The sequence below is a fragment of the Artibeus jamaicensis genome, unplaced genomic scaffold (assembly GCF_021234435.1).
Source record: "Artibeus jamaicensis isolate MK-2021 breed Jamaican fruit bat unplaced genomic scaffold, CSHL_Jam_final contig_373, whole genome shotgun sequence".
In the NCBI taxonomy this organism is placed as follows: Eukaryota; Metazoa; Chordata; class Mammalia; order Chiroptera; family Phyllostomidae; genus Artibeus; species Artibeus jamaicensis.
Window position 1 is genome coordinate 622924 of NW_026521807.1, and position 26838 is coordinate 649761.

A 26838-nucleotide genomic window follows, 5' to 3' on the forward strand; every position below is an offset into this window, starting at 1 on the left:
TCAGCCACTTTGGGAAACAATCTGGCAGTTCTTCAAAAGGTTTGGCGTGGAATTGCCATAGGACACGGAGATTTCGCTCCTAGGTCCATAACCAAGGGAACTAAAAACATGTCTACACAAAACTGTGTAAGCAGATACTCATTGCAGCAATTTTCCTAATAACCAAAAAGTAAAAATAATCCAAATGTCTACTCGCCTGATGATTGGATAGATAAATATGTTCAGTGATGGGATGATAATTTTCTAAAAGTTATTTTCTTTAATGACTAACATGAAATTTTTAAAAATAACTTTTAAAGTAAAAGTGAAGGAGATAATCGATGAGCCATTTGATTAAGGCCCGATGTGCCCTGAGGATCCCGCCTGCAACACATTGTTATTTCTCCAGTGCAGATCTGCACTCATCTAGTTTATACTGTGCTTAGTACTGACTGACAAGGATTCTGTCATGTAGGCAACTACCAATGTATTTTACAGATGAGGAAACTGAGGAATAGGAAGATTAATTTTAGGGTTGCTCAACTAGAAGTAGTGAAGTGAAGTGTTGAAGTCAGTCATTCAGACTCTGCAGTCTCTACTCTTTAGCCTCCGGGTTCTACAACGATGCTTCCCTTCAGACGTTTTCTTATGTCTTGTTTTGTTTTCCTACATAGGGCTCCAGATTTTATGAAAACGAACTCAAGAAAGAAAAGCAAGTTAACCAACGAATTGAAAATATGATACAACAGAAAGCTCAAATTACCAGCCAGCAGCTAAGGAAAGCACAATTACAGGTATTAATGTATTTGGTAAATAAAGTGGAAGCTGGAAGAAGAGTAATTGATGGTTTTTAAATGCATCATGGTTATGTTATAAGTAAAAACAAGATAAAATGTAAATGAAATGTTTGTTATACTATAAAAAATGTATACTTTATTTTGTTGAAATTGCTCTGCTTTACATAAAGACCTCATCCAGACATTATCACCTTCATTATACAGGAGAGAGAAAGGAGCCTTAATTAGGTTAAAGTAACTTGTCTATCTTCATATGACAGGTTATTTGGCAAAGCTAGAGCTTTCGTTCTTCTTATTATATACATACAAAGCAGCTGAAGGGTCACAGGATTAATGTGACGTGTTTTCTGCAATGCTGATTTTGTCAAAGAGATTTGGAGAAACAAGTTAACTAATTCAATTAAAAGGTAACTTAAAACATAATTGTGTTCTAGTAAAACAATGTCACCTAAAGGGTAGAATGCCTAATGTGCATGAATTTTTAAGAGAAAACACAATGTTTTATGGTAAGTTTATCAAATCAGATTCAGTTTAACAATGCACTTTATAACATAATGATAAAATTATAATATTAATCTGATATGCTATAAAATTCTTCTTGTGATAGAGCTGAGATCATAAATTTTATGTTTTTTTACCAAACTATAATGTGTGATTTTTTTAAACATATACTTTCTCAGAGCTCAAGCTAATTTTTTTTTTTAAGATTTTATTTATTTATCTTTAGAGGGGAAGGAAAGAGGGAGAGAATATCAATGTATGGTTGCCTCTCGTAGGTACCCCGCTGGGAACTGGCCGGCAACCCAGGCATATGCCCTGACTTGGAATTGAACCGCAATCCTCTGGTTCACAGGCCCACGCTCAATCCACTGAGCTACACCAGCCAGGGCTCAAGCTAATTTTTTATCTTCTGTGTTAAGTGGTCTGCTACCATGACAAGAGATTGACTTGTCTGTCAAATTGTCATTTTTAGTGCTCCCTAGCATGCCACTCTACGGAGGCACCGTGATTAGTTCACCTTAACCCACCCAGTTCTGGTTTTTTGTTTTAGATACAACCTTGTAACAGTGATTCTTATGTGTATGTCTTTGCGCTCCTGTCCTGTTAGTTTCACCACAGATTGAATCCTTTTACAATTTCAGCATAAGAGTGCTGGTTTCCTCACATGTTTAAAGCTGGATTTGATCAACTTCATCATTATTTTAGTTTCTGCTGATACAGTGTCCAAAATCTTATTTCGTGGTTGGTTTAATTTGCTCTCCTTTGATCATGAAAGAGAAAGATTAATCTTTTTTGTAGTTGAATTTATTGGGATGACATTGGTTCACAAAACCATACAGGTTTCAAGTGTACAACTCAACAAAAATCATCTGCACACTGAATTGTGCACCCATTGCCCAAAGCAAAGACTCTTTCAGTTGTCCTCATTTTCATTTATCCCCCTTTTGCCCACCTCCACCTACCCGACCCCCCTTTCCCTCTGGAAATCACTACACTGTTGTCAGTGTCTCTGAGATATATATGTATGTGTGTGTGTGTGTGTGTGTATATATGTGTATATATATGTATATTTTGCTTAATCTTTTCACCTTCTTTCATCTAGCCCTCCAACCAACTCCCTCCCCTCTGACAGCTGTCAGTCTGTTCTCTGTATCCATGCCTCTGTTTCTGTTTTGTACATCAGTTTATGTTCTTTAGATTCCACAAATAAGTGAGATCATATGATATTTGTCTTTCTTTGACTGGTTTATTTCAGTCAAAATAATAATCTCCCGGTCCATGCATGCTGTCACAAAAGGTAATTGTCTTTTTACACATTTGTTAGCCATTAATATTTCTTTTTGTGGGAATTTCCTCTTTTATTCTGTTTGTTAGGATGTAGGCTAAGTAACTGGCACAAGACCCAGAGATATAATGGTCCAAATAAGATAAGAATTTCTTTGTCTCTCACATAATACATAAGTAGTCCCAGCTGGCTGGGCAGTTCTGATCACCACAGTAATTTCAAGACCCAAGTTCTGCATCATACTGTTCATCATTCCAAAGTGTTATCCTCACTGGCATTGACAAAACTGGGTTAGCCGCAATCTATATTCCAGCTCCTAGTAAGGAAGAAAGAAAAAGGGAAAAATCAAAAGCAAATTATTTGCTCTTACACAGTGAAAAAGGAGTTGCACACATTACCTCAGCTCACATTCTTTTGGTAAGAATTTAAATTTTACAACACACTAAATGCAAGAGAAGCTGTAAGATATAGCTGGGTGGCCATGTGCCCAGCTAAAACTTTATTACTATAGAAGGAAGGAAGAATGGATTTGGGGGTTCATCTAGCAGTCCAAAGAAACACGCTCTTGTCTGCATTTCTAGAGGAATTTGCATCTCTTTTTCTTGATTTATTGATCTTATATATTAAGGACTTTTTTTCTGCCATTTGTTGTAAATATTTTTCCTGTTTGTTCTCTCTTAACTTTGCAGAGTTTTTTTTTCCTATATAGTGTTAAATGTTTATTAAACATCTAACAGTATTTTTACATTTTTTTCTTGGTTTTGGTTTTGTGCATAGCGGTTACTCCTCACAAACAAGTCTGTATGTGCTTTTAATATTTTTACAGATTTTGTTATAATCAAATGTTTAGTCTCTTTGGAATTTGTTTTGCTGTAAGGTGTGAAGTATTTTTTTCTTAAATAGTGAGTATTATATTTTCCCTGACTGGTATTATTATTTCTAAATAATGATTCTCTTGTCCTGACATCATTTATTGAATTATGAGTCCTTTCTCCACTGAGTCAAAGAGGCATGTTCATATACTCAACTCTCATTGTAGGTGGATTTATGTCTGGACTCTCTTTCCTAATCAGTTGAATCTTTTCCTGTATCAGTACCATGAATTTTAATTATTAAATGATAATAATATAGTTTAATATCTTGACTACTCTTTAAAAATTATTTTTCTCATGCACTGTTTTAACTAAATGTAAGCATCATTTCATCAAGCTTTTAAAAAAATTCTATTCTGTCCATAACAATATTGTTTTTAAATTGACATTAATCCTTAAGCAATTTACTTTCTAGACCTCTTTTTGGTAAGCTTTATTGATCTATAGTGTACAAATATCTTTAATTAAGTTTTAAAGATATACATGTGAATGGTGCAATATACAGCTTTTTGTTGTGCATACTCATATTTTAGAACCCATATTTTTAAATATCCTGATAATATGGAGGAAAAGAAAAGAACTTTACATTGTGGAATAGAAGTTCAGATTTTGTTACTGTTTTAGTTGACTATTTCATGGGAGGCTTTCTGGCATCTTTTGCAAGGGGAATGGCAGGAAATGTGTTTTGTGTTGATTGTTAAATTGTTTTGTTTTTTGAGAGCTTCCTTTTAAAAACTTGTATAAGTAGGAGGTGATTGAGGAAATCCTAAGGAGTCTAGAAGTTCTGAGAGAATAGAGAAGTTTTCATAGGAAATGCTTTTCTATTTTAGAGTTACAAAATTTCCAAATAGTAGATTTTATTATGTGTGATAAGATAGTATGAACTATGGCCAGTCAAGCTGATGTAAGTAATCTCTGTAGTTGTGAACTCCCATGATATGTATTCAGAACCTCTCTAAATATCCCCAACCCCATCCTCATTAGATTTCTTCTAGGCACATTTTTATAGCTTCCAAAACATCATATTATAGCCTGTGTTCATAACTGAATAGACAAATATCCATATTATAGTAAATGGCAACTGCACAGCAAATCAGTGCATTTTGACCATTTAAACAATTGATTTTATGAACTCAGATTTACTCAACACTTTCTAGGGTACTAATAATTAAGAAAATGAAAAACAGTATTTTGTGAAATAGTCTCCTAGATGTAATAGAAAAAAAGGATTTTTAAAAAGATGTAATATGGATATAAAAATATCACATCAGAGTTTGGTTTCAGCTTATTTTAGTGATAATAACTTTTAAAAATCTATTTTAGGGAAGCATTAATTAATGGAAAGAGCACAGATGTAGGAATAACCTGATTTCCATGTCTAGTTTTAACATTTACCAGCTCTATGACTTAGGGCAAATTTACTTAATTTTACTGAGTTTTAATTTCCTTATCTATGAAATAGGAATAATAACCACTTTCTTAAAATGATTTTGGCCATGAAATGCATTAACATAAGAAGCACTTATAATATACACGTGTCTCATAATATAATAAGTAAATGTCACTTCTACTTTCAAAATAATAGAGATTATCATTAAGCCCTTAACATAGCCCTAGAGAAGTTCACTATGTGTGTGTCTCTTTTAATTATTTCAACCTTTTGGTGTTGCTTTAGTCCCACTTCACAAGTAAGGAAAGTGACAATGGGAGTCATTCGGAAGGAATAAATAAATGAAAGAAAGGAAAACATGAATGAGGATTTCAGCAGAAAGAACTTAAAAAAATCAAGGATGGGCATTTGCTAGATGTGGAAAGAAAAGAGTTCAGAGAAGGGTGACTAATGGGAGATAGTGAAGGAAAATGGAACATGTGAGTCATCAGCGGGGAGGTTCCCTTTTGGCAACTTGCTGCAGGCACCGAACAGCATGTCGACTGCTGAAGAAACTGCCAGAGTTTTAATTTATGAGTCTAAGGAGAATTTCCCCCATTTAGGTTGCTATCTATTTATTATCTTTTCCCTTTCCAATGATTCTGGGTTAAGATATTTCAGATGTTGCTCTTATTCTCAATTGACTTTATCTTAGGCATATTTCCTGGATTGATATAGAGTAGTTTTCAAACCCTTTTTTAATTAGTTTCCATGATTTGCTTACATCTTTTTTTATGTCAGGTTGCTATTCTGTATGTAGTTTAAACTTGAACTGGAAGAATAGTTGTTTTAAATCTATATGATAAATTAGATTAATGTTGAAAGGTTTCATTTATTAGGTGTGGTATCTTGCTGCATGAGATCAGACTTCTCCAAAATTTTTCTATGAATACTACCTTCTTTTTTTAACTTTCATATATATATGAATTATATAAATTCTATTCCTTTCCTCCCCCTTCTCTCTTATGAGGAAAGAATTTAAAGGCATATAAATTCTTTCTCCTCCTATCTGAGATAAGGTCTCTTCTTAGGTACTAAACTCACGATTTAGTCTCTTAACACAATACGTGCCATTGTAAGAACAGAAAAACAAATAAGGGAACATGAAATTCTGTGGTGCAGAGGACATTCAGTTAAGTCTCAGAGACACTTCTGAACTGATACTTGAAGGCTTTGCGACAAAACTAGGAAGGGCATTTTAGACAGAGAAACAGGCTAAAGAAGGCAGGGAGCACCCCAGGTTGTTCAGTGAGTTGCAACCTAAGTTAAGAGCAAACCTCTACAGTCTTACTGTGGCTACTAGAGACAAACGTGATTCAGTGGGATTGTGTCTAAAAGAGACTTTGTAGTCTTAACCTGCAGCTGGTGGTCAGCTAGTATCACTGTAATGCTCACTATAACACTAACAAGCAATGCTGGAAGCAAGTTGCAAGTTCATCAAGGGGAAAAGCTAAATTATACCCCTGTAACTCTCTGCTTTTGAGGAAACCTACTGTGGGGATTTCTACATGATGGAAATTACTTTTATTCCAGTCACCCTACTTACATATTTCTGGTTGCTTTCCCCTAAATTTTTTATTGTTTTGTTATGCAGCTAGCCATTGTTGCTTTTAGTAATAGATTGCATTTATTGAACTTGTACCAGGTGCCAGCTACTCTCCTGTGTTCTTTATGTATTCCATCACCCTCAATAGCTTTCTAATCTCTCTTCTCATAATTCTGTGAGTTTTATTGACTTCATGTGTTTTGTAGATCAAGAAAGGTCACACAAGCACCCCCAGCTAGAGGGAACCTGAGAAAGTGCATATTTAGCTTCTTCAGCCTCTAGAGTAGAGGCTACAAAAAAAGAACCTTGGGAATGGGTATGTTGGCTACATACACCCTTTTCTTACTGTCCCACTTTGCTATCTCTTCCCCTTTTAATTTCTTTCTTCTTATCAATCCAGTTCTTTCTCTCTAAAGAAACAAAAAAATTATTTATAATTTAATACTCTTTACTGTTATATTTGACACATATATTAAAATTTTATGAAAGCATAAATTATACTTTAAATTTTCAATTTGATTTGTATGGACTAACAGTTATCAAATTTTAGCCTTATAAAAGCAGTTCTGGGGAGGGAATGTTTACATATATTTTGGTATAATCTTTTGTTATTCATTTCCTTTGTTGCTATTTTAAGACATGAATATTGTGAGTCAGATGGAAGCAGTTGTTTATATTACCTGAACTGAAACTTTTAGTTACAGTATGTCCTCCAAATTTATAAAGCAGTAGAATCATTTGATATAAGCAGCTGGAATAGTTCATTCATTGAATAAATGTTAAGTGCCTGTTATATTTGAGGGTATTAAGAAATGTAAAAGTTGGTAAGGAATGATATTTGAGAACACGGTGCCCTTTTGCGAGTATTAAAGCAATTATCAGCCTTAATACAACAAGCAAATACACATACGTGGGTCGATGGATGGGTGGGCAGGTAGATGAATGATGAATGGGTAGATGGACAGAGACAGATAAACAGATGCTTAGTAAAAGATTAATGTTATGATTAGTAGTGTTACAATATCATGTTGTCAAAAGTTCATTAACTTTTTAAAAATTAAGGTTGACAGATGTGCAATGGAATTAGAACAGAGCCGGGACCTCAACAATACCATAGTGCACATTGACATGGATGCTTTCTATGCAGCGGTGGAAATGAGGGACAATCCAGAGCTGAAAGATAAACCCATTGCTGTAGGATCATCTAGTATGTTGGTAAGTAGATAAAGACAAAAAGGAAATTTCATAATATGTTCAAGTAAGCCTTACCGGTTTAGGAAGGGGAAAGACTTTACTGATTTCTCCCAACGTACTGAGTATTTTTCTGGTTGCTCTATGTGTTCAATTGCTGGATCCTTTCAATATCCCTTAAGGTACAGATTTTCGTTTTCACTTGACAGATAAGAAAACAAACTCAGAGAGGTGTTTAATAACTTCCCTAAAGTTACAAACCTGGTAAATGGTAGAGAGGCATTGTATCTTTCTGGTGCAAATTATATTTTTTAAGTATGAGGGAGGACCCCCAAAAACCAGAATTATCTTCTGGAGGGCAGGCCCTTGTAGTACAGGCTTCTCCCATTAGGAACCCATCTGTGTCAGTGTGCCAGCTTGTGTTGTTGTGAGAGGTCATGTTTGGCTTCAGTGAATTTTTTTCGAAGACTTTCAGTGTGCTTGCCTTTTTCATGATGGGGGATTCATGAGCACACCTGCCCACATGGAGCTGAGTGCTCAGCAGTTTTTGACCAATAGCAGCATGACCCCCAGGCCCTACCCTCCCTATTCACCTGCTATCACCCTGAGCATCTTTTTTTTAATTCCCCTCTTTTTTGGTTTCCCCTAATGAAAAATGTCCTCAAAGGGAAATGTTTTGCTGATGTAGAAGAGGTGAAACAAAAAACTGCACTAAAAGGCATTTGAATTGACAGTTCAGAAACTGTTTTGAGCAGTGGAAAAAAATGTTTCAGTAGGTATATTTTATCAAATGGACAGTACTGTGAAGGTAATTGAAGTTTAAAAATATAAGAATAAACAAACAGTTTTTTATAAATAAATTCCAGGTTTTTTAGGGCTCACTTTATAACCATTCTAGTTAAAGAAAATTGAAGAAAAAGGAAAAATGATATTCTAACACTGAGGTTTGCAAACAGTGGCCTGTGTGCCAAATCCAACCTGCCACCTTTTTTGTAAATGAAATTTTATTGAAACAGTCACACCCATTATTAATTTATTATTGCTGTTTCACTACAAGAGCTTAGCTGAATACTTGCAATAGAGACTGTATGGATATAAAGCCTAAGTAATGAGTATCTGGACCTTTGCAGGAAAGGTTTGCCAGCCAGTTCTAGAGTGACATATATCATTGATTTAGTACTGTAAGTAAGTCGTTTTTCCCTTTGCTTGGAACCTTTGCTCTTCTGATTACTGTGTTGCTCTTCCCTATTTCCAGCCTAACCATCGAAGGTAAAGATGACGAAGATAGCCATATGTAGCTAAAAATGTGTTGGGAATTAAAAGTAGCAACTGGAATAGATGGGTTTTGGTATTAAAAAAATATGCAAGAGAAACAAGGAGAGTCCTTCCCTGTCCCCTAATGCCTTTCACTGTCTTAGCTATAAACCTAATTCCTACTAAGTTATTATTTTATTACAAAACTATAATCTGTTCATTATCTCTGCTCCAATGAGTATGTAGGCAACTAATAGTCCTGTTCCCAAAACAGTGTTTATTGAAAGGATACTCCCCTTTCCTATAAATCATCACTATATTTGCATAAATACATTTAATTTCATTAGGAATTTATAATACTAGGTCCTGGCTGGGTAGCTCAGTCAGTTAGAGTATCATCCCCGGACACCAAGGTTACAGGTTCAATCTCCTGTCAGGGCACTTACGAGAACCAACCAATGACTGTATAAATAAGTGGAACAATGGATTGATGTTTCTCTCTCCCCCCTCTTTCTCCCTCTCTCTAGAATCAACAAATTTAAAAAAAATTTTTTAATACATAATGCTATATATAATGAGTATATATTTATATATAACATTACATATTAAACTATGTGTATATGCTACATATGCAAATATATAGTATATAGATGCATACTCTGTGTATATGTATATATAAGTACACATATATGTACATATATTTACACCCACGTGGCATAGTCTTGTTAAAGCTAACCCCATTGTTAAATTCACAAAATATTTCTTTCCTATAATTTTTATCCTCCTAATAACTGGTTATTGTTTCCAAATGCAAAGTGATTATCTGTTATATTTAAACAACATTACTCCCCTTGTATGTATGCTGACCTAATAGATTTTCCTTCTAATGAGATTTGAAGCTTAATTGTTTTTGTCCTATTAAACTAATAAAAATGTATCTTGGTGGTTATAGTGACACATACTCAATTAATACAGTCTGTTACAGTTAGAATTCTTTTTGAATGAATTTGATGGATGCTTGCAATGTTTAAGTTAGCACTCATAGTTAGAACTTAGACCCTGTAGTGCTTATTTATTGCTGCATAATGAACACCTCAGTACTTAGTGGACAACCATTGATTTGCTCATTATTCTATAATTTGGGCAGAGTACAATGTGAATGGGGATGGCTAATCTCTGCTCTACCTGGAGTTGGCTAGAGCTATTTAGCTGAGTCTGGAGGGTCCAAAATGGCTTCACTAACATGCTTGGTGCTTTGGCTGACTGAGGTGGCAGGAATGGCTTCCAGTCATTCAGCTTCCCCCTCTCATAGTGAGTTATTATTCATTAATCTAACCTAAGATCTTTACATGGTTGCAGGATTCCAAAAATACAAAGGCTGAGGCTGCTAATTTTGTAACCCCTAGGCTTCATGACTCACACAATGTCACTCCCTCACATTCTTTTGGTCAAAGCATGTCACAATGCAAGTCACTTGGCATGAGGAACTAGAACCCACCTTTTGATAGGAGGAACTGTAAAACACTGTGGCTATGATTTACCATCTACCACAAACCTTAAAGTTAAAGGAAGTCATATCTAAAATTTTGTTTCTCCTCTACTGTAGATCTAGCTTTTATATCAATCCCATTAGACCACTTTATATTTAAGTATTGGTTTGCCATTCTAGTGCCCTCTGCATTTTTTGTCCAGAATACTGACCATGGATTACATAGTTTAGAGTACTATCAAGGTTTTTTAATCCTATTTAAAAAACCATTAATGACTATTTAATGTTATTGTTCTGAAATAATTACTTCACTTAATAGATTCTGTTTTGCATTTCTTTGACTTTTCACTTAATATTCCAAACAAAGATTTCATTTGTGATAAAAACTATGGTCTACCACATTGACAGAGACTGTTGCCAGGTGTCATTTATAGGATTTAATAAGTAATGTTCTCCTCTTTACTCTCAGTTTTTTACTTCTATCTCCTAGTCAAAATGTTTTCACCAAATAAGATATTCAAGTCTTGAGGAATAAAACTTTTTTTTGAAAAATTTTTATTTTAATTGTTGTTCAAGTACAGTTTTCTGTCTTTTACTCCCATCCCAGCCCACCCCCCCCCCAGTGCTCCCCACCTCTCTCCCATTTCCACCCCCTTTTAGTTCTTGTCCATGTGTCCTTTATAGTTGTTCCTGTAAACCCTTCCCCTTTTCCCCTGGAGTTCCCTCCCCTCTCCCCTCTGGTTACTGTCTGCCTATTCTTTATTTCAGTGTCTGGTTACATTTTGCTTGCTTGTTTGTTTTGTTGTTTAGGTTCCTGTTAAAGGTGAGATCATATGGTATTTGTCTTTTACCACCTGGCTTATTTCACTCAGCATAATGCTCTCCAGTTCCATCCATGCTGTTGCAAAGGGTAGAAGCTCCTTCTTTCTTTCTGCTGCATGGAATTCCATTGTGTAAATGTACCACAGTTTTTGGATCCATTCATTTACTGATGGGCACGTAGGTTGCTTCCAGCACTTGGCTATTGTAAATTGTGCTGCTAAAAACAAACAAACAAACAAAAAATCAAAAGCTCAAATGTTTAAAATACCACATTGCTCAGCTCTCATTCTCCCCTTCATTTCTTATTTCCATTATTTTTCTTCTGAATCTTGTATAATGTCTAGGGCTCTGATTTTTTGTCTCTTAATAAATTATGTCATTTTTTTTCAAACTGAAAAAAAAAAGAAATAAAACTTAACTTTTAAAGTTTTTTAAAGCTTTTATTACTTCATTTTGGAGATTTAATTTTACTGACCATATATTAGACCTTTGATTTTTGTTCTAGATGAAAAATTTCCAAAATCCCAAATAGTCCAAATTTCAAATACGTACTATTATACCATACTGTTACTTTTCATACTATTAATTGCATGTACCATCTATGTTGTTTGTACTATGTTACTTTATATTTTACTATATTATTACTGTACTCTTACTATGTTTTAAATATTTAAAAAGTTTTTCAATCCTCACCCAAGGTCATGTTTATTGGTTTTAGAGAGAGAGGAAGGGACAGAGAGAGAGAGAGAACATCAATGTGAGAGAGAAACATCATCAGTTGCCTCCTGTGTACACCCTGACCAGGGATCGAACCTGCAACCTAGGTATGTGCCCTGACCGGGGATCAAACTCCAACCTTTTTGTGTACAGGACAACGCTCCAACCAACTGAGCCACTCGGCCAGGGCTATTCTCTTATTTTTATGTAACATCACCCACTCTCATCCAAACTTTGATATATAATAGTATACACGAGTGTTCCTTAAAATCAATGAAGTTTAGTTACTGGAAATATAAGGGAACCTTTTTATTAGCACAGTCTTGCTTATTATCTGGTGTCACATTATAAATACAGGACAACAGCGAGAGAGTAATGCTATCATAATACAAACCGTGATAGGATAAAAATAAGCTTGATTTGAAACAATGACCTATAAAAGAAATGTCCTTGAATTGAAAATGCACGGCACTAATGTGTTTCTTTTTAATGTATTGATCAATATGTTCATTTAGGTTTCTATATTTTTTCCCATGTGGTTCATTTTCTTTCAGAGTACCTCAAATTACCGTGCAAGGAGGTTTGGAGTCCGTGCAGCCATGCCAGGATTTATTGCTAAAAAACTCTGCCCACAACTTACTATAGTGCCTCCAAACTTTGACAAATACCGAGCCGTGAGTAGAGAAGTAAGTCTGATGTCTCGCCCTCTATTTATTTATAGCCTTTCACTGATTTCCTGTCATCTACAAAGTCAAGTACACATGCCTTTGCTTGTAGGAATTTGTCCGTAAGTTTATCCCTTCAGTCTCACCGCCTACCACTTCTTCAGTCTCACCTCCTACGACTTCTTCAGCCTGTATACTGAATACTGAGCTGCATATCATATCTAGAATTCATCCTTCTACTTCCCAGTTCTTTGCTCTTCCACATTTTTTAATCTCCTTAGAAAACTGTCTCCCCAGAAAATTTTGAATTGCCTTACTTATAACCTAAATTAACTTTAGCTTTTTTCTTAATGTGTACTATATATATAGACTCTACCTGATATTTATAATGTACAGAATCTACTCAAGTCATTAATTTGAACCTCTTTTTTGAATAATTTTTTTACCCATGTTTTTAAACAGGAGCAGACTTCACTTATTTTGATTAGTTGCTTTCCTTGGCCCACAACCTAGTAAAGATACTTATGAGCATTTAATGTCTAGGTGTGGGGGTGACTTTTCCAGCAAGTCCCCCACCCCCTCATGTGCCACAGATGAGAGTAAACATGACTGAGACATGATGTGATCTGCTTGGGGAGGAGAGGTAGCCAGTTTCCCAGAGGAAAAAGGCCTTGAGCAGTGGCCAGTTTCTCAGGGGAAAAAGGCGTTGAGCCCCTTCCTCCAAAGGCTTTTATTGGATTATAATATACAGGGTGGCAAGGATCAAACAGTAGATAACATTTCAAAGAAATCTGAGCGCTCAGTATGAGTCAGAGTCTGTCAGGAACAGAGCCTTAGGGTTTCCTGCTTGAACCCTTAACATACGAATGAAAGCACTCTTAGCAGAGCAGATTTCTCAGGTTTGTCAGGAAGTCTTTGTGATGCCAGATTTTTCCCCAGGACATGCTCTAGCAAGGCAAGGAGCTGCACCCCTCCCCATCAGGTATTCAGGCTTAAGGGGAGTAGAGCCAGGAAGCACTTCTCCCAGAGGTTATAGAGACTCTGGCTTTGTGAAAGCCAGGGGGTGAGAGTCCATCTCTCTTTGTTGCAGCCCCCTGAGTCTTTCCATGATGGCCTCTCAAGTGGTCATGTCTGTCTTAGGTTGCCCCTCCTCTGAGGGATCTTACTCATCAAGGACTTCTGACCATGCTTTGGGGGCAGAGAGGAAACTGAGGCAGCATTTGCTACCAGAGACAAGCTTTGTCTCCTGCGGCTCAAATTCCAGAGGTCACTGACTCCTCCTTAGCCACAGGGGATAGAGTTACAATTCCTAGAACCAGGCAGAGCGGCCCACAATATCTAGGAGACTGATAAAGAAAAAAGGGGAATAATCTATTGCTTTGAAAAGGATCTCTGCAGTATAAAGATTTGATTATACATTAAAATTGCCTAAACTGTCATATACGAAAAACTGCCATTTTTCTCTATTTTTGATAACTTAGCTATTATACCAGTGCTGGAACGTGAGTCATAAATTAAAATTTTATAATGCTACCTTAAACACTTTAAACAAGTGAGGTAAAATGAAATGTGTTATAGACTGCTGTCTGAATTGAAACATTTAAAAAACCATGACCTAGTACTTACTCTCTCTTAGTTATGCACATGGTCTTTAGATTCACTCCTCTTATTTGTATTCCACCTCATTTCCCCTAGAAATGAACCCCCCCAAAATAAAATGATATCCCACACAAATTTTTTTTTAAATTTATGAACAGTCTGTGGCAGCAAGCACTTTTGCGCCTACCTCTGGTAGGGGGTGAGTTGGAGAAACACATTCTCATTTGCTAACTGCTTATCTGTTTGACTGTCTTCCTAATTAGAAAGATATAAAATGCTGACCTTTAGTAAAGTAGGCCTTTAATAAGTTCGAACATCTTTCAAAGACTTTGTAAGAAAGTTTTTTTAAGTCCTACTTTAATTCAGTAAAACTTTGGACAGTGTAACAGTGAGAACTAAATTGTTTTTAGTTATCTTTAGTTATCTGCGTAAGTTGGAGAAATTTTTCTTCAAATTTAAGTAGGATCTAGTTTATTTGCAGATAACAAATGGGTTTTTATGTGTAAATGAACTATAGCATAAATTCCGTGACTATAAATACATTCATATTTATGCCTTGGTTTATAAGTTTAGGGAAAGCCATTTTGTTTTATCCACAAGAATGGAATCACTTGAATTGTTCTTGAAGCCCAAGTACTTGCTATTTACTGGAACATGTCTGTTCTCATTCTCAAAGCCATGTCCTGTGTAAAGGAAGTCAGTGAGTACTCAGTGCCTCTGAGGAGTACTGTTCATTCAGAGTAATCTTAGTCGTCTGCCAACTACAGACTTTCCAGAGTTTCATTTTCACTAGAAAGATTCTTTTTGAGTGCATCATAAAAACCATTTCTTCTACAAGAACAGAGTTAATTAAGGTTCTCTCTGAGCAAAGCGTAGCCAAGTTTTATGTCACCATTTTCTAAAATTACCTTTCACTCAGCTGTTCATACTTATATTAAGCTAAAAAGCTTTCTTTTTATAAATCATAAAGAAAGGCTTTCTCCTGGTGCAGCAGACAGCTTTTAAATACTAGATGGAACCATAACATAATTTAGCAAGTATGTTTTTCTAACATACATATTATTTTGGTAACCATTTCCTCTAATTTCAGCTAATATTTCAGAGCTTAAAAAATAAAGAAAAAATAAATAAATAGAAGAATGAGTTAAAAAATTGGTTTCATGAGTAATAAAACTGTCTTATGTAAAAGGCATTTCTGGAATCATACAGAAATTCTGATCTCTTATTTGTGTTTCTGTTATCCCAAGATGCAACTCCGGACTTTTCTCCATCATTTATTACAGACACAAGCACTACAGACTTTTGTCATCTTTTCCACTGTAAATCCTGATGATCGAGCTTTGTTTTCTTGAATGAATGCATGCATTAATGTGTGTATTGAGTGGAGTTTTATGTGTATGTTACAATTAATTGAAATAGAACTACTTTCTAAAGCAGCATAATACCATTATGTAAGATTATTCCTTTTCAAAATGTACAAAAACCATCATAAAAGATGAGGGGGAACAGGATCCTATTGTTCCTCCCTACTTCTCCTTTTGATCGACTACTTAAAATTGCAGTGCTTAACCATTTTTTTCTGTGCCTACCAGAATGACGTTGTCTAAGACTTATTTAAATCACCTACTCTATCTAGATATAGGTGGCTACCCAGAGATTGTATCAAATAAACCTGGTCTTCTGTGTTCACGATCTGTTTTCATACGGAGGAGAATTTGGACAAGTTTGCCCTGGCAGCAAATTATTTATTCCCTAAATCCATGAGCTATTGATTGTAGGGTTGTTTCCATAGTTGCAAATAAGAATATAATTTTTCTTATCAGCTGTATGTTGCAGATTTTGCTATGGCAGCAAACATTAAACTATTTTGTTCATTTCGAAGGTTAAGGAAATACTTGCTGATTATGATCCCAATTTTATGGCCATGAGTCTTGATGAAGCTTACTTGAATATAACAGCGCACTTACAGGAAAGACAAAATTGGCCTGAGGACAAAAGAAAATATTTCATCAAAACAGGGAACTCTCTAGAAAATGGTAAGCAATTTATTAGAACAATCAAACTAGCAAACAAATAAAAAACCCTTTGAATTTGAATTAACCTAGTTAACCTATTAGCATGCATAGGTAGTAGGACTAGCTAGCTATACCTTTATTATGAAAAATTATTAAAAATGAAAAATCAGAAACTTATAATATACCAGTAGGTTTTCTGAGTTAAATATGAGAAATGTTACTTTTAAACCAAATGTGATTGTTAAATATCTAGACTGTAAGACTGTGCAGAGTCCCTGAATAAAGCAAATTCACAGCATTTCTTTTCCTAAAATCAAACTAACAAAGGGTTGGAATACATTGAACCTGAGGGGCTTATCTCTTTAAGGTGGCCTTTTGTTGTAATTGCAAATAGCTTTTTAAAAATTTGCTTCAAACATATCACAATATTGTGTGGCTTTTTTCTTCATTTTTCAAATTAACAACTCCCAACTCCCTTCCTTGCCTTAGACCTTACTTTTATTCTTTTATATGATGAAACAGAAGTTTCGTGACCCAGAAGGCTTTTTTTAAATGGTCCCCTTATTACCTATCCAAAACGATACTGAGAAACATGAAGATATTATGAATACTGCTTTCAGCCTTCTCTCATACTTACGATCATTTCAAATATTTGAGGGGTCCTGGACTCCTGAGCCAAGTTCACCTGAGTTAAAAGGTAGAGACAGAGGGTTTTTACTCACACTGACAGCCACATTGCAGGTGCACAACTCACTGACAGCTTCAGACGGCACCTCTGTCTGTGCCCCTGCAGCAAAGGCTGTGGGTTCTCAATGGCAAAGATTCTGACTCTTACATTGCTTGGGTCTCAAATATTTGGAGCCGCTTCTCTACCTTCTTTATAGTTCTAAGAGCTAAGTCTCTTTAATAGAAACATTAAAAATAAACAAGGATGATTTCTGCACAGAGGCTTGGAACAAAATATTTTTTATTTCCTTAGTTTAACTTGATTGTTTGGGGGAAGTGACACAAAAAGCCTCACGTCACTTTGCTTAAATTCTCACTTTGTTATTTCCTTCCTTTTCACAAGAGAAAGGGGTGGGGGACATTAAATGATTATGTGAAAGCATCCCCTGGGGGCCTTCCATAATGATTACTTTCATATATGTTGTTTCAAAAGTTACATGGGGACTAAGGTAAGTGTTTTCATTCTCTACTAATGTTCTTTTTATTTATTATAATATGTCTAGACTCACTACAAAGATGTGAATTTTTAATACCTATTGTTTTAACATATGTACTTTCCTATTCTTAGGTTCATACTCTTAAGCAATTTAAATAGCTTGACCTTTTTTGGAAATATGTAAATATCTGTGGGCTGACTCTCAGGCATACCTGATTTCCCATTGTGCCATGGGAAGCTTAGAGTTGGAGCCATGCAGGTGACTGATGCCGCTTCCTCCAAAGTCCCAGACAGTTTTCTGCTGTTTGCTCCTGTTCTAAAAGATGTGGTCTTTGGAAAAATATTGCTAACTACTATGTATATACAAATAAAATAATTATTTTATGTTTATTCTGCCGTGTAAATCTGAATCATGAGTGTCAAGGAATGTGTGAAACTAAAATACTGTACATTTTTAACACTTTGCCAACCAAGTGGATGTTTTAAGTGTTTCAGATTATAAGAAACCTTAGTGTTGGACTTTGATCACCTCAGTTAAGGGATTATAAGGATATTTCTTTCAGAAAGCAAGTAAGAAACCACTTAGGCATTTAGTTGCTCATCCACACCTCACAGAGAGGTAACCGGATTTGAAAGGTAACTATGGCATTCAGCAGCTCTAACAATGAAACTGAAGGCTGCATGCTTTGCTTCCTGCCACGTATAGTGTTCTACAATCAGTGTGACTCACCCAAGGGCAGGTGATAGAGCCCTGAGGAACAGAAAAATGGCTTGAGGGCTGTGCAGAAGGGACTTGTGAACAGGACAGGTTTATACCTTCCTTGAGCTGCAATTTTTCTTCTCTCTTTGCCTTGACTTCCACCCTTCCAGGTGAGGAAAGGGGGTCTAAGTAAATAGCATTTCAGCCACCAGTCTTAATCCCCTGTGAATTGCTCTGCAATTTAAACCAGAACATGGCAAATGGAAGGAACTGAAGTACACAAATAACAGCTAATGTAAGGCTTATTTTGTAATGGCCTAGGGATTCAGATTTGGAAATTATCTCTCTGTAACTTAATTTGTATTGTATACTTTAAAATTAGAAATGAATCAGATGTTTGTCATATTGCTTATATTATCTTTAGAAAATCTTCTAAGTTCATTTTAAAGTAATATGCATTCATGTGTGTCTTAAAGTTAGAAATTTCATTTTTTAATAATACATTTTATTGATTATGCCATTACAGTTGTCCCATTCCCCCCCTTCCTTCCCCTCCACCCTGCTTTCCCACCCACATTACCTTGCTTTAGTTCATGTCCATGTGTCATAAGTTTTTTAGCTTCTACATTTCCCATACTACTCTTGCCCTCCCCCTGTCTATTTTCTCCCCACCATCTATACTTCTTATTCTCTGTACCTTCTCTCTGCTTCTCCTCCCACTCCCCTGTTGCTAATCCTCCATGTGATCTCCATTGCTATGGCTCTGCTCCTGTTTTAGCTGTCTGCTTAGTTTGCTTTTGTTTTAGGTGTGGTTGTTAATAACTGTGAGTTTGCTGTCTTTCCACTGTTCATATTTTGTATCTTCCTTTTCTTAGATAATCCCTTTAACATTTCATATAGTAAGGGCTTGGTGATGATGAACTCCTTGAACTTGACCTTATCTGAGAAGCACTTTATCTGCCTCTCCATTCTAAATGAAAGCTTTGCTGGATAGAGCAATCTTGGATGTAGGTCCTTTACTTTCATGACTTTGAATACTTCTTTCCAAGTATTCCAAGTATTCCAAGGGGCCTTGCAGGCCCCTTTTTGCCTGCAAGGTCTCTTTTGAGAAATCAGCTGATAGTCTGATGGGAACTCCTTCGTAGGTGACTCCTTATCTCTTGCTACTTCTAGGATTCTTTCCTTCATTTTAATCTTGGTGAATGTAATTAAGGTGTGCCTTGGTGTGTTCCTCCTTGGGTCCACCTTCTTTGGGACTCTCTGAGCTTCCTGGACTTCCTGGAAGTCTATTTCCTTTGCCAGATTGGGGAAATTCTCCTTTATTATTTGTTCAAATAAGTTTTCTACTTGTTGCTTTTCCTCTTCCCCTTCTGGTACCCCTATAATTCGGATGTTGGAACGTTTAAAGATGTCCTGGAGGTTCCTACGCCTCTCCTCATTTTTTAAAATTTTTTGTTGCTTTATTCTTTTCTGTTTGGTCGTTTCTTTCCTCCTTCTGGTCCACTCCATTGATCTGAGTCTCAGTTTTCTTTCCATCACTATTGGTTCCTTGTGTATTTTCCTTCATTTCACTTAGTGTAGCCTTCATTTGTTCATCTAATTTATGACTAAAATCAACCAGTTCTGTGAGCATCCTGATCACCAGTGTTTTGAACTGTGCACGTGATAGGTTGTCTATCTCTTGGTCACTTCATTGTATTATTTCTGGAGCTTTGATCTGTTCCTCTGTTTTAGCCATTTTTTTGTGTGTGTGTTGTGGTGCCTGTTATGTAGTAAGGGGTGGAGCCTTAGGTGTTCACCAGGACAGGGCAACCCAGTGTCTGTATGTGGGGGCGGGGTCAGAGAGGGAGAAATAGTGTTTGCTCCACTCTCATATTTCAGTCCCCTCAGCTGCTTCCCACAAGCAAATAGGGCCCTTCTGATGCTGGTTCCTGGTGGGTGCACTTGTGTAAGTTCTAGGACCCTATGGGTCTCTCCAGTGAATTCTCCTGTGAGGCTGGGAGTCTCTCCTGGCACCTCAACCCCCACAAGTGTTTTCAGTCGGTGCTTTTAGGCTTTATTTCCCATTGCTGAGGCCCTGTGTTGCATGATATGTCTTGCTCCCTGTTTTTGCCTGGTTTTTCTGCTGCAAATGTGTGTCCAGAGTCAGTCAGCCACCTTGCACGCCTCACTGGGTTTGCTTGTTGCCTCCCTGTGCCTGGGGTTTGCTAGCCCTGTGCCGCCTGTGCACCCGGGTCTGCCAGCCACCGCCTTTTCCTGCTGTGACCTTTCCCCATGGGCCACCGACTCCACCCCTCTTACTGGTCTGGATGAAGGGTTGTCAGACTTCCATACAGTTCAGTTTTCTGTCTGTTTTGGTTGTGTTTTTATTTCTATATCTTTGTTGTCCTTAATTTTGGTTGTGTGAGGAGGTACAGTGTTTCCATCTATGCCTCCATCTTGGCCAGAAGTAGAAATTTAATTTTTGATTGTGTACTTACCTTAATTTGGAAAGCATTTATGTCTAATAAAATCATGAAATGAGATCAGAAAGCTCTGTTGTTAATTTTAGTTATAAGTGTATTTAAACTGCATTTCTCCATTAAGCCTACAAAGTAAAGTCTTTAATGGATTTATTCATGATAACATTTTTAGTACCAGTATATATTTTAACTGTATTTTACAGGCCATTTATGAAAAATGCAAATGAAATGAGGTAATAATTTTCAGATAGATACTTTTACTGTACTATTTAATAATAATATTATAGTATTTTGCCATGTGTAATGTGCTCCCATGTATAATACGCACCCACGATTTTGGCCCAAACTTTCAGGGAAAAAATAAACTTTCATTTTCGTTTTCTAATTATTTATTTATATTTAGAGAAAACCAATTATTGTATTCCATGGTATTATTTTGCATACAGATATTGTTATCACTTTCTAGCATTACACTTTGAACATATAAGCATAAATTAAGGAAATTTAAAATATTTGTATAGATACAGAATTAATACTATCCATGTATAATGCACATACTTACTTTTCCCTCACAACTTTGGGCAAAAAAGTGTGCCTTATACATGGCAAAATACAGTCAGTAGTTTATAGCCTATTGATAGTAATAAAGGCTTCTTTCCCTGAACCCGGCACAATGGTTACTCCAATCAGACCTTAAGAATTTATATATTTTAATGGATATTAATATGTAAAATAGAGACTGTAAATTTAAAAAAAGAATTTGTATAATACCCAGAAGTAATTTCTATTTCTTTCAAATATGCCTTTAGTAAGATTGATCCTTTAATAACAGACAAGTAAAAATTAAAAACAGCATTTGAAAGAAGAAAATTTAGATTATGTTAATATATGAAAAGTGTGTTCCATGAATGAGGGAAATTTAAGTTTTTTTCCTCTAAAAGCAAAACTTATTATTTCAGGAATTTATTTTAGATTGCTTAATTTCTTCTCATTATTAAATTCTAATTTAAGAAAGATATTTTTCCCCTAGAGATAAGTGAACAAACAAAAAGAAAGCTGTCATTTTCTAAGAAAAAAGTAATATGTTATAAATACAATAATTAGGGGGTTTTACTTAGGATCTTTCCTTTTAAAATGTATACTATGGAAATGGCTAATATATATATTTTAAAAACCTTAAAATCATTGTTTTCTTTTTAAAACAGTTGTAAAATCTAAATGATGACATTTCTGACCTTGGTCCTTAGAAACAAAACTAAACTCTATTTATTTTGTGTTTAGAAAGAATGTAGCAAAACCTGATTTATGAAGTATATGCTTCTTAAGATGAAAGTGAATTATTGTTCCTGTTCTCGTTTAGGTAAGCCAGAAAAGGAACTTAATAAACCGAGTGAGCATGAACGATCTGTCTCTCCATTACTTTTCGAGGATAGTCCTCCTGATTTGCAGCCCCCAGGAAATACTTCCCAAGTGAACAATGAAGAACAGAATAATCCTCAAACAATTCAAAACTCAGTTGTTTTTGGAACATCAGCTGAGGAAGTGGTAAAGGAAATTCGTTTCAGAATCGAGCAAAAAACAACACTGACAGCCAGTGCAGGTACTTAAACAGGATACTTAATACTTATAATTTTGGGACTGTCTAATTCATGTGTAATATTAGTAGTTTGTCACTATAAAGTATAGAGTAACATTTTAGTTATTCATTATTTTTTATTCAACTTCTAACAGCCTATTTAAAATGCCTAGAATCTATAGGTAAGTTGGAATTAAGCCAAAAAGCCCTGAGCCCAAAGGAAAAAAAAACTATTATAAATCTCATGTAGCTTTTCTTTTTTTAAGCACAAATTATATTTTAATTGTTTTTGGACATAGCACTTTCTTACTTTTCCCTCGGAAGACTGCAGCCCTTCCAGGGTTACAGTGCAGGAGAGACCCCAGATAGCCACAGAGTAGTAGATTAAAGAATCACCAACTGGCAACATAACAACCTAGGACCATCCAGTGAAGGGAAAAAGAGCTTTACATATGTCAGTAACCCATAAGGGTGACACTGCTTAGCATAGAGGTTGATATTCATCTTAAGGATCCCAAGTTATCTTATATAAGCCATATTAAGATGAGGTTGGTTTTCTCCTTTTATACACCAAAGCGTGAGAACAGTAATAAAATTTAGGAAGATGTGTATGAAAATTTCAGTGAACTGTTTAATGATTATATTGTAATATTTTTATTTCAATTTCTCCTAATCATTAAAAGTAGTACTTTATAACATAAAAATGATGCACACAATTTATTATTACTGTTTTAAATTTTTGATATTTTTATGTGGATAATTTATACAGAAGACCTTTTCAAAGAGTAAACATACCTTCTAATTTATATTCTGGATCTTTTTATAAGCTAGCCTATGCTTTTACTACAGATGGTATGTAAGTTAACAGTACGGAGGGAAGGTCCTCCCAAAACCAGAATTATCTTCTAGAGGGGGGGGGCCCTTGTAGTACAGACTTTCCCCACTAGGTGAGAGTTCTAGGAACCCCTCTGTCTCAGTGCACCAGCTGGTGGTGTTGTGAGAGGCTGCATTTTGCTTCAGGGAATTTTTTTTGAAGACTCTTTCAACACATTTGCCCATTTCATGATGGATGATTTATGAGCGCACCTGCCCACACCATGCTGAGTTTCAACAGTTTTTTACTAAAACCAGCATGATCTCCATGCCCCACCCTCCCTGTTCACCCAGTATCACCCCAAACAACTTTTTTTGTTTCCCTGATGAAAAAAGTTCTAAAAGGGAAACTTTTTGCCAGTGTGGAAAAGGTAAAACAAAAAATGGCAGAAGCACCAAAAGGCATCAGAATCAACAAGTTCAAAAACTATTTTGAGCAGTGAAAAAAAATGTTTCAATAGATACATTTCATCAGATGGAGAGTATTTGAAGGTGACTGAAGTTTAAACACATAAGAATAAATACACAATTTTTATCAGTAAATTTCTGGGGTTCTTGGGTCCTTTCTGGTATCACTTAAACTCAGGAATTACTCTTAGACTTTAAAATACAATGGAGATTTACCTAAAACCATAGGAAGCCCAGGGGAGATAGATAATAATCCACCATTATTTTATTTTTATTTACTTATTTAACAAGGCATATTATTATGATTTATTGCTGTTATCTGAATATTCTCTTTTAAATATGGATGCATTTTTTATTTATTGAATTTATTTAACAGTGGTTAAAATTATATAGGTTTCAGGTATACAATTTTATAATACATTAACTGTATATCTTATTGCGTGTTCACCACCCAAAGTCAAGTCTCTTTCCTTTACCATTTATCCCCCCTTTTTCCCTTTTCTACTTTCCCAACCCCACTTCTCTCTGGTATATAGCATACTGTTTTCTGTGACTGTGAGTTTTTTTGTTTTGTTTTGTGATTTTGCTTAATCCCACTGTTTTCTTAAAAACACTTTTTTTAACCCACTGTTACTTTTAAAACAGCATTTCACATCATTTCAGATTTTTTTGCACTTAATATTATTTTTTTTTTCTTATATTGTCATCATGTATTTTAAAGTCATACATATCAACTTCTTTGAGTCATCAGAGTGTTCTTCTTTTAAGGCATTGCCCCAAATACAATGTTAGCAAAAGTATGCAGTGATAAGAATAAACCAAATGGACAATACCAAATTCTCCCCAACAGACAAGCCGTGATGGATTTCATCAAGGACTTACCCATTAGAAAGGTGAGATTTTTATATAAAACTTATTTTATATATATATATATATGTATATATATACACACACACATATGTATACACACACACCATTGAGTTCTGTATACGATTGAGTTCTGAAAGAGATACTATTTAGGATGATAGTAATTCTTAGCTGAAAGTTTTAAAACAGTAGGTAACAAGCAAGAACTATAATGGATGATTGAATTGGAAGAAATCTTTCTATTAAACCCTTAATATGTGAGGTTTAGAAATCTTGTTTGCTGAAAAGTTTTAAGAAAGTAATAGATGACAGACTAACTTTACCCCTCCTAAGGAGAAGAGGAATAAAAAGAATACAGAGAAGAGTTCTTTCAGCTGTAACTCAATATACAGTCTTAGTTCTAAAGTCCAGATTGCTGCTAGATTAACACATATGATACTTCAAAGAGATTTAGAATTTTACTCATTTTAACAAAAGTGCATCAAAATAACCATGTTTAAAATGGTAAAATGATACTTTAGGAGTTATAAGAAGGGGGGTACATTTTATTGTTTTTAAAGCTTCTAGATTTTTCTATATATATATGCTGTTTAAACAATAATTGCACTATATACCATTCGATGTCCTAGGTAAAGGGGTGTCCAACCTGCAGCCCAACACAAAATTGTAAATTTACTTAAAACATTATGAGATTTTTTGTGTGATTACGTGTTGCAGTATATTTAATGTGTGGCCCAAGACAACTTTTCTTCCAGTGTGGCCCAGAGATGCCAAAAAGTTGGACACCCCAGAGGTAGGACTTTTCTCATTCAACATAGTGTATGAGTAAATTTAAATAAAGCATTTTTCAATGCTCAAAAGAAAGACTATCTCAAAATATAGAATGTATAATGATTACTGAATAGTTTATTATGTAAGGTATAGCTATAAAACAGTGTTTTCCAATATGTTTCTTAAAGTATGAATAGGTGTTCCATAAAAAAGGTTTTGGGGTCAAATAACTTGGAATCTACCACCCTTATGGATCACAAAGATACTACTATATTAAAGATTTATAAGTGTTACACTGAGGAGTTCAATTTAAATTTGCTTATCCTAGCATTCCCCAAGTTTGACCACAGAACTCCTCTTTTTTTAGTGCTTTTAAAAATTTTATGGAATTTTACGTTTAAGTTTTTATGGAACGCTAATTCAGGAAATGCCAAAAAGCAATTAAAGCAGTTTTCTTATGAAAATAACATGAATACAGTCATATTATTTATGCCTTTTATTGATTATAAAGTGCATAATGAGATTATAATAACAGTTCTTACCTTAATTTAAAAATGTGTTAATAATAAATATTGATTCTCTTCTAGGTTTCTGGAATAGGAAAAGTTACAGAGAAAATGTTAAAGGCTCTTGGAATTATAACTTGTACAGAACTCTACCAACAAAGGGCATTACTTTCTCTTCTTTTCTCTGAAACATCTTGGCGTTATTTCCTACAGATTTCCATGGGTCTGGGTTCAACACATCTGACAAGGTATCCATATGTATATTCATTCTGCTTTTTATTTATTATTTGCTGAAATAACAGTTCTAACCATTGAAGTGGAACCTATAAGGATAACATGTTTTTACATGATTTTGGGCTGGTTCAATTTGGAATATAATTTTTTAATTAGAATCAAAAGATTGGATGTGGGAGAAAAGGAAAAGAGGGATAAAGAATTACTCCTAGGTTGTTGGCTACAGCAGTTGGATAGATGAAACAAGAGGAATGATGGGTACTCTCTTTTCTGTACACGCCTCGTTCCTTGTTCAGAACAAGCATACTGGAAGACCTAGTGGTCAGATTTTTCAGAAAAGCAAGATGGCTCTTATTCCAGAATTCACTTTTTAAACAAGGAGATTGAATGATTCTTTGAAAACCTTCATGACCTATTTCCCTCCCAGATTTGTAATGATTTGTTCATTCAGTACTGAATACTTAATTTTTGTTAGGTACTGTTCTGGATGCTGGGGATAATAGCAGTAAACAAGACAAAGACCTGCCTTCCTGGAGTTTACAGACTAGTGTGGGAGATAGAAAGTAACCAAATAAATGAATGAAGAAAATGAGGCAGTGAGGGCCTTAAAAATGACTAGGGGGCCAGGGAAGAGCTGGGCTTGGCTGCCGTCATAGGGAGACAGAACCCTGCAGGGTCCGACCACGTAGAGATCTAGCAGGTGAGTGACTAGAGGAGGGGCCCTGTGTTTTCTTCCTGCCCACTCTCTTTTGTCCAGGTCTTAAAAAGGAGTTTCCTAGAGCTGGAAGGGTATACTTTTGGGAGTGGGTGAAAAGGGGAATTAGAAAAAGGATGGGAATTAGCACAACACTATTTTTCGTTTTGTCATCATCCTGTCAGCCTGCCCTCAAAATAGCTCCTTTATAGTCTTATACTCAAAATAAAGGAGAACAAAAGATTCCTTGGGGCATGTAAAATAAGTTTTATTAATCAATTAAACCTGCTAAATCTTACAGAGATTGTAAGGCTTGTGGTACTGCTTTTCTTAGCTCTCCATGCTTCTCAATCAGTTGAGTCCACAATTAGCTGACATTGAATTTGAGTGGATATAATGAAAAATAAGAAAAAGACATCACAGT

At 35.4% G+C, this 26838-nt stretch overlaps 1 protein-coding gene across 7 annotated transcripts in view; it reads left to right on the forward strand.

The window, feature by feature from the left end:
- Nucleotides 1–26838, forward strand: part of POLK (DNA polymerase kappa) — a 78053-nt gene that overhangs the window by 34848 nt on the left and 16367 nt on the right. For 6 of the 7 annotated variants that reach the window (XM_053664420.1, XM_053664424.1, XM_053664426.1 and 3 more), the window contains exons 3-9: nucleotides 654–773; nucleotides 7472–7624; nucleotides 12437–12568; nucleotides 16029–16182; nucleotides 21846–22085; nucleotides 24111–24235; nucleotides 25568–25734. In XM_053664420.1, coding sequence (XP_053520395.1) covers nucleotides 654–773; nucleotides 7472–7624; nucleotides 12437–12568; nucleotides 16029–16182; nucleotides 21846–22085; nucleotides 24111–24235; nucleotides 25568–25734 — 1091 coding nt within the window. Of the gene's footprint in view, nucleotides 1–653; nucleotides 774–7471; nucleotides 7625–11904; nucleotides 11990–12436; nucleotides 12569–16028; nucleotides 16183–21845; nucleotides 22086–24110; nucleotides 24236–25567; nucleotides 25735–26838 lie in introns of those variants that run through there. The other variant, XM_053664425.1, reaches the window with a different exon arrangement.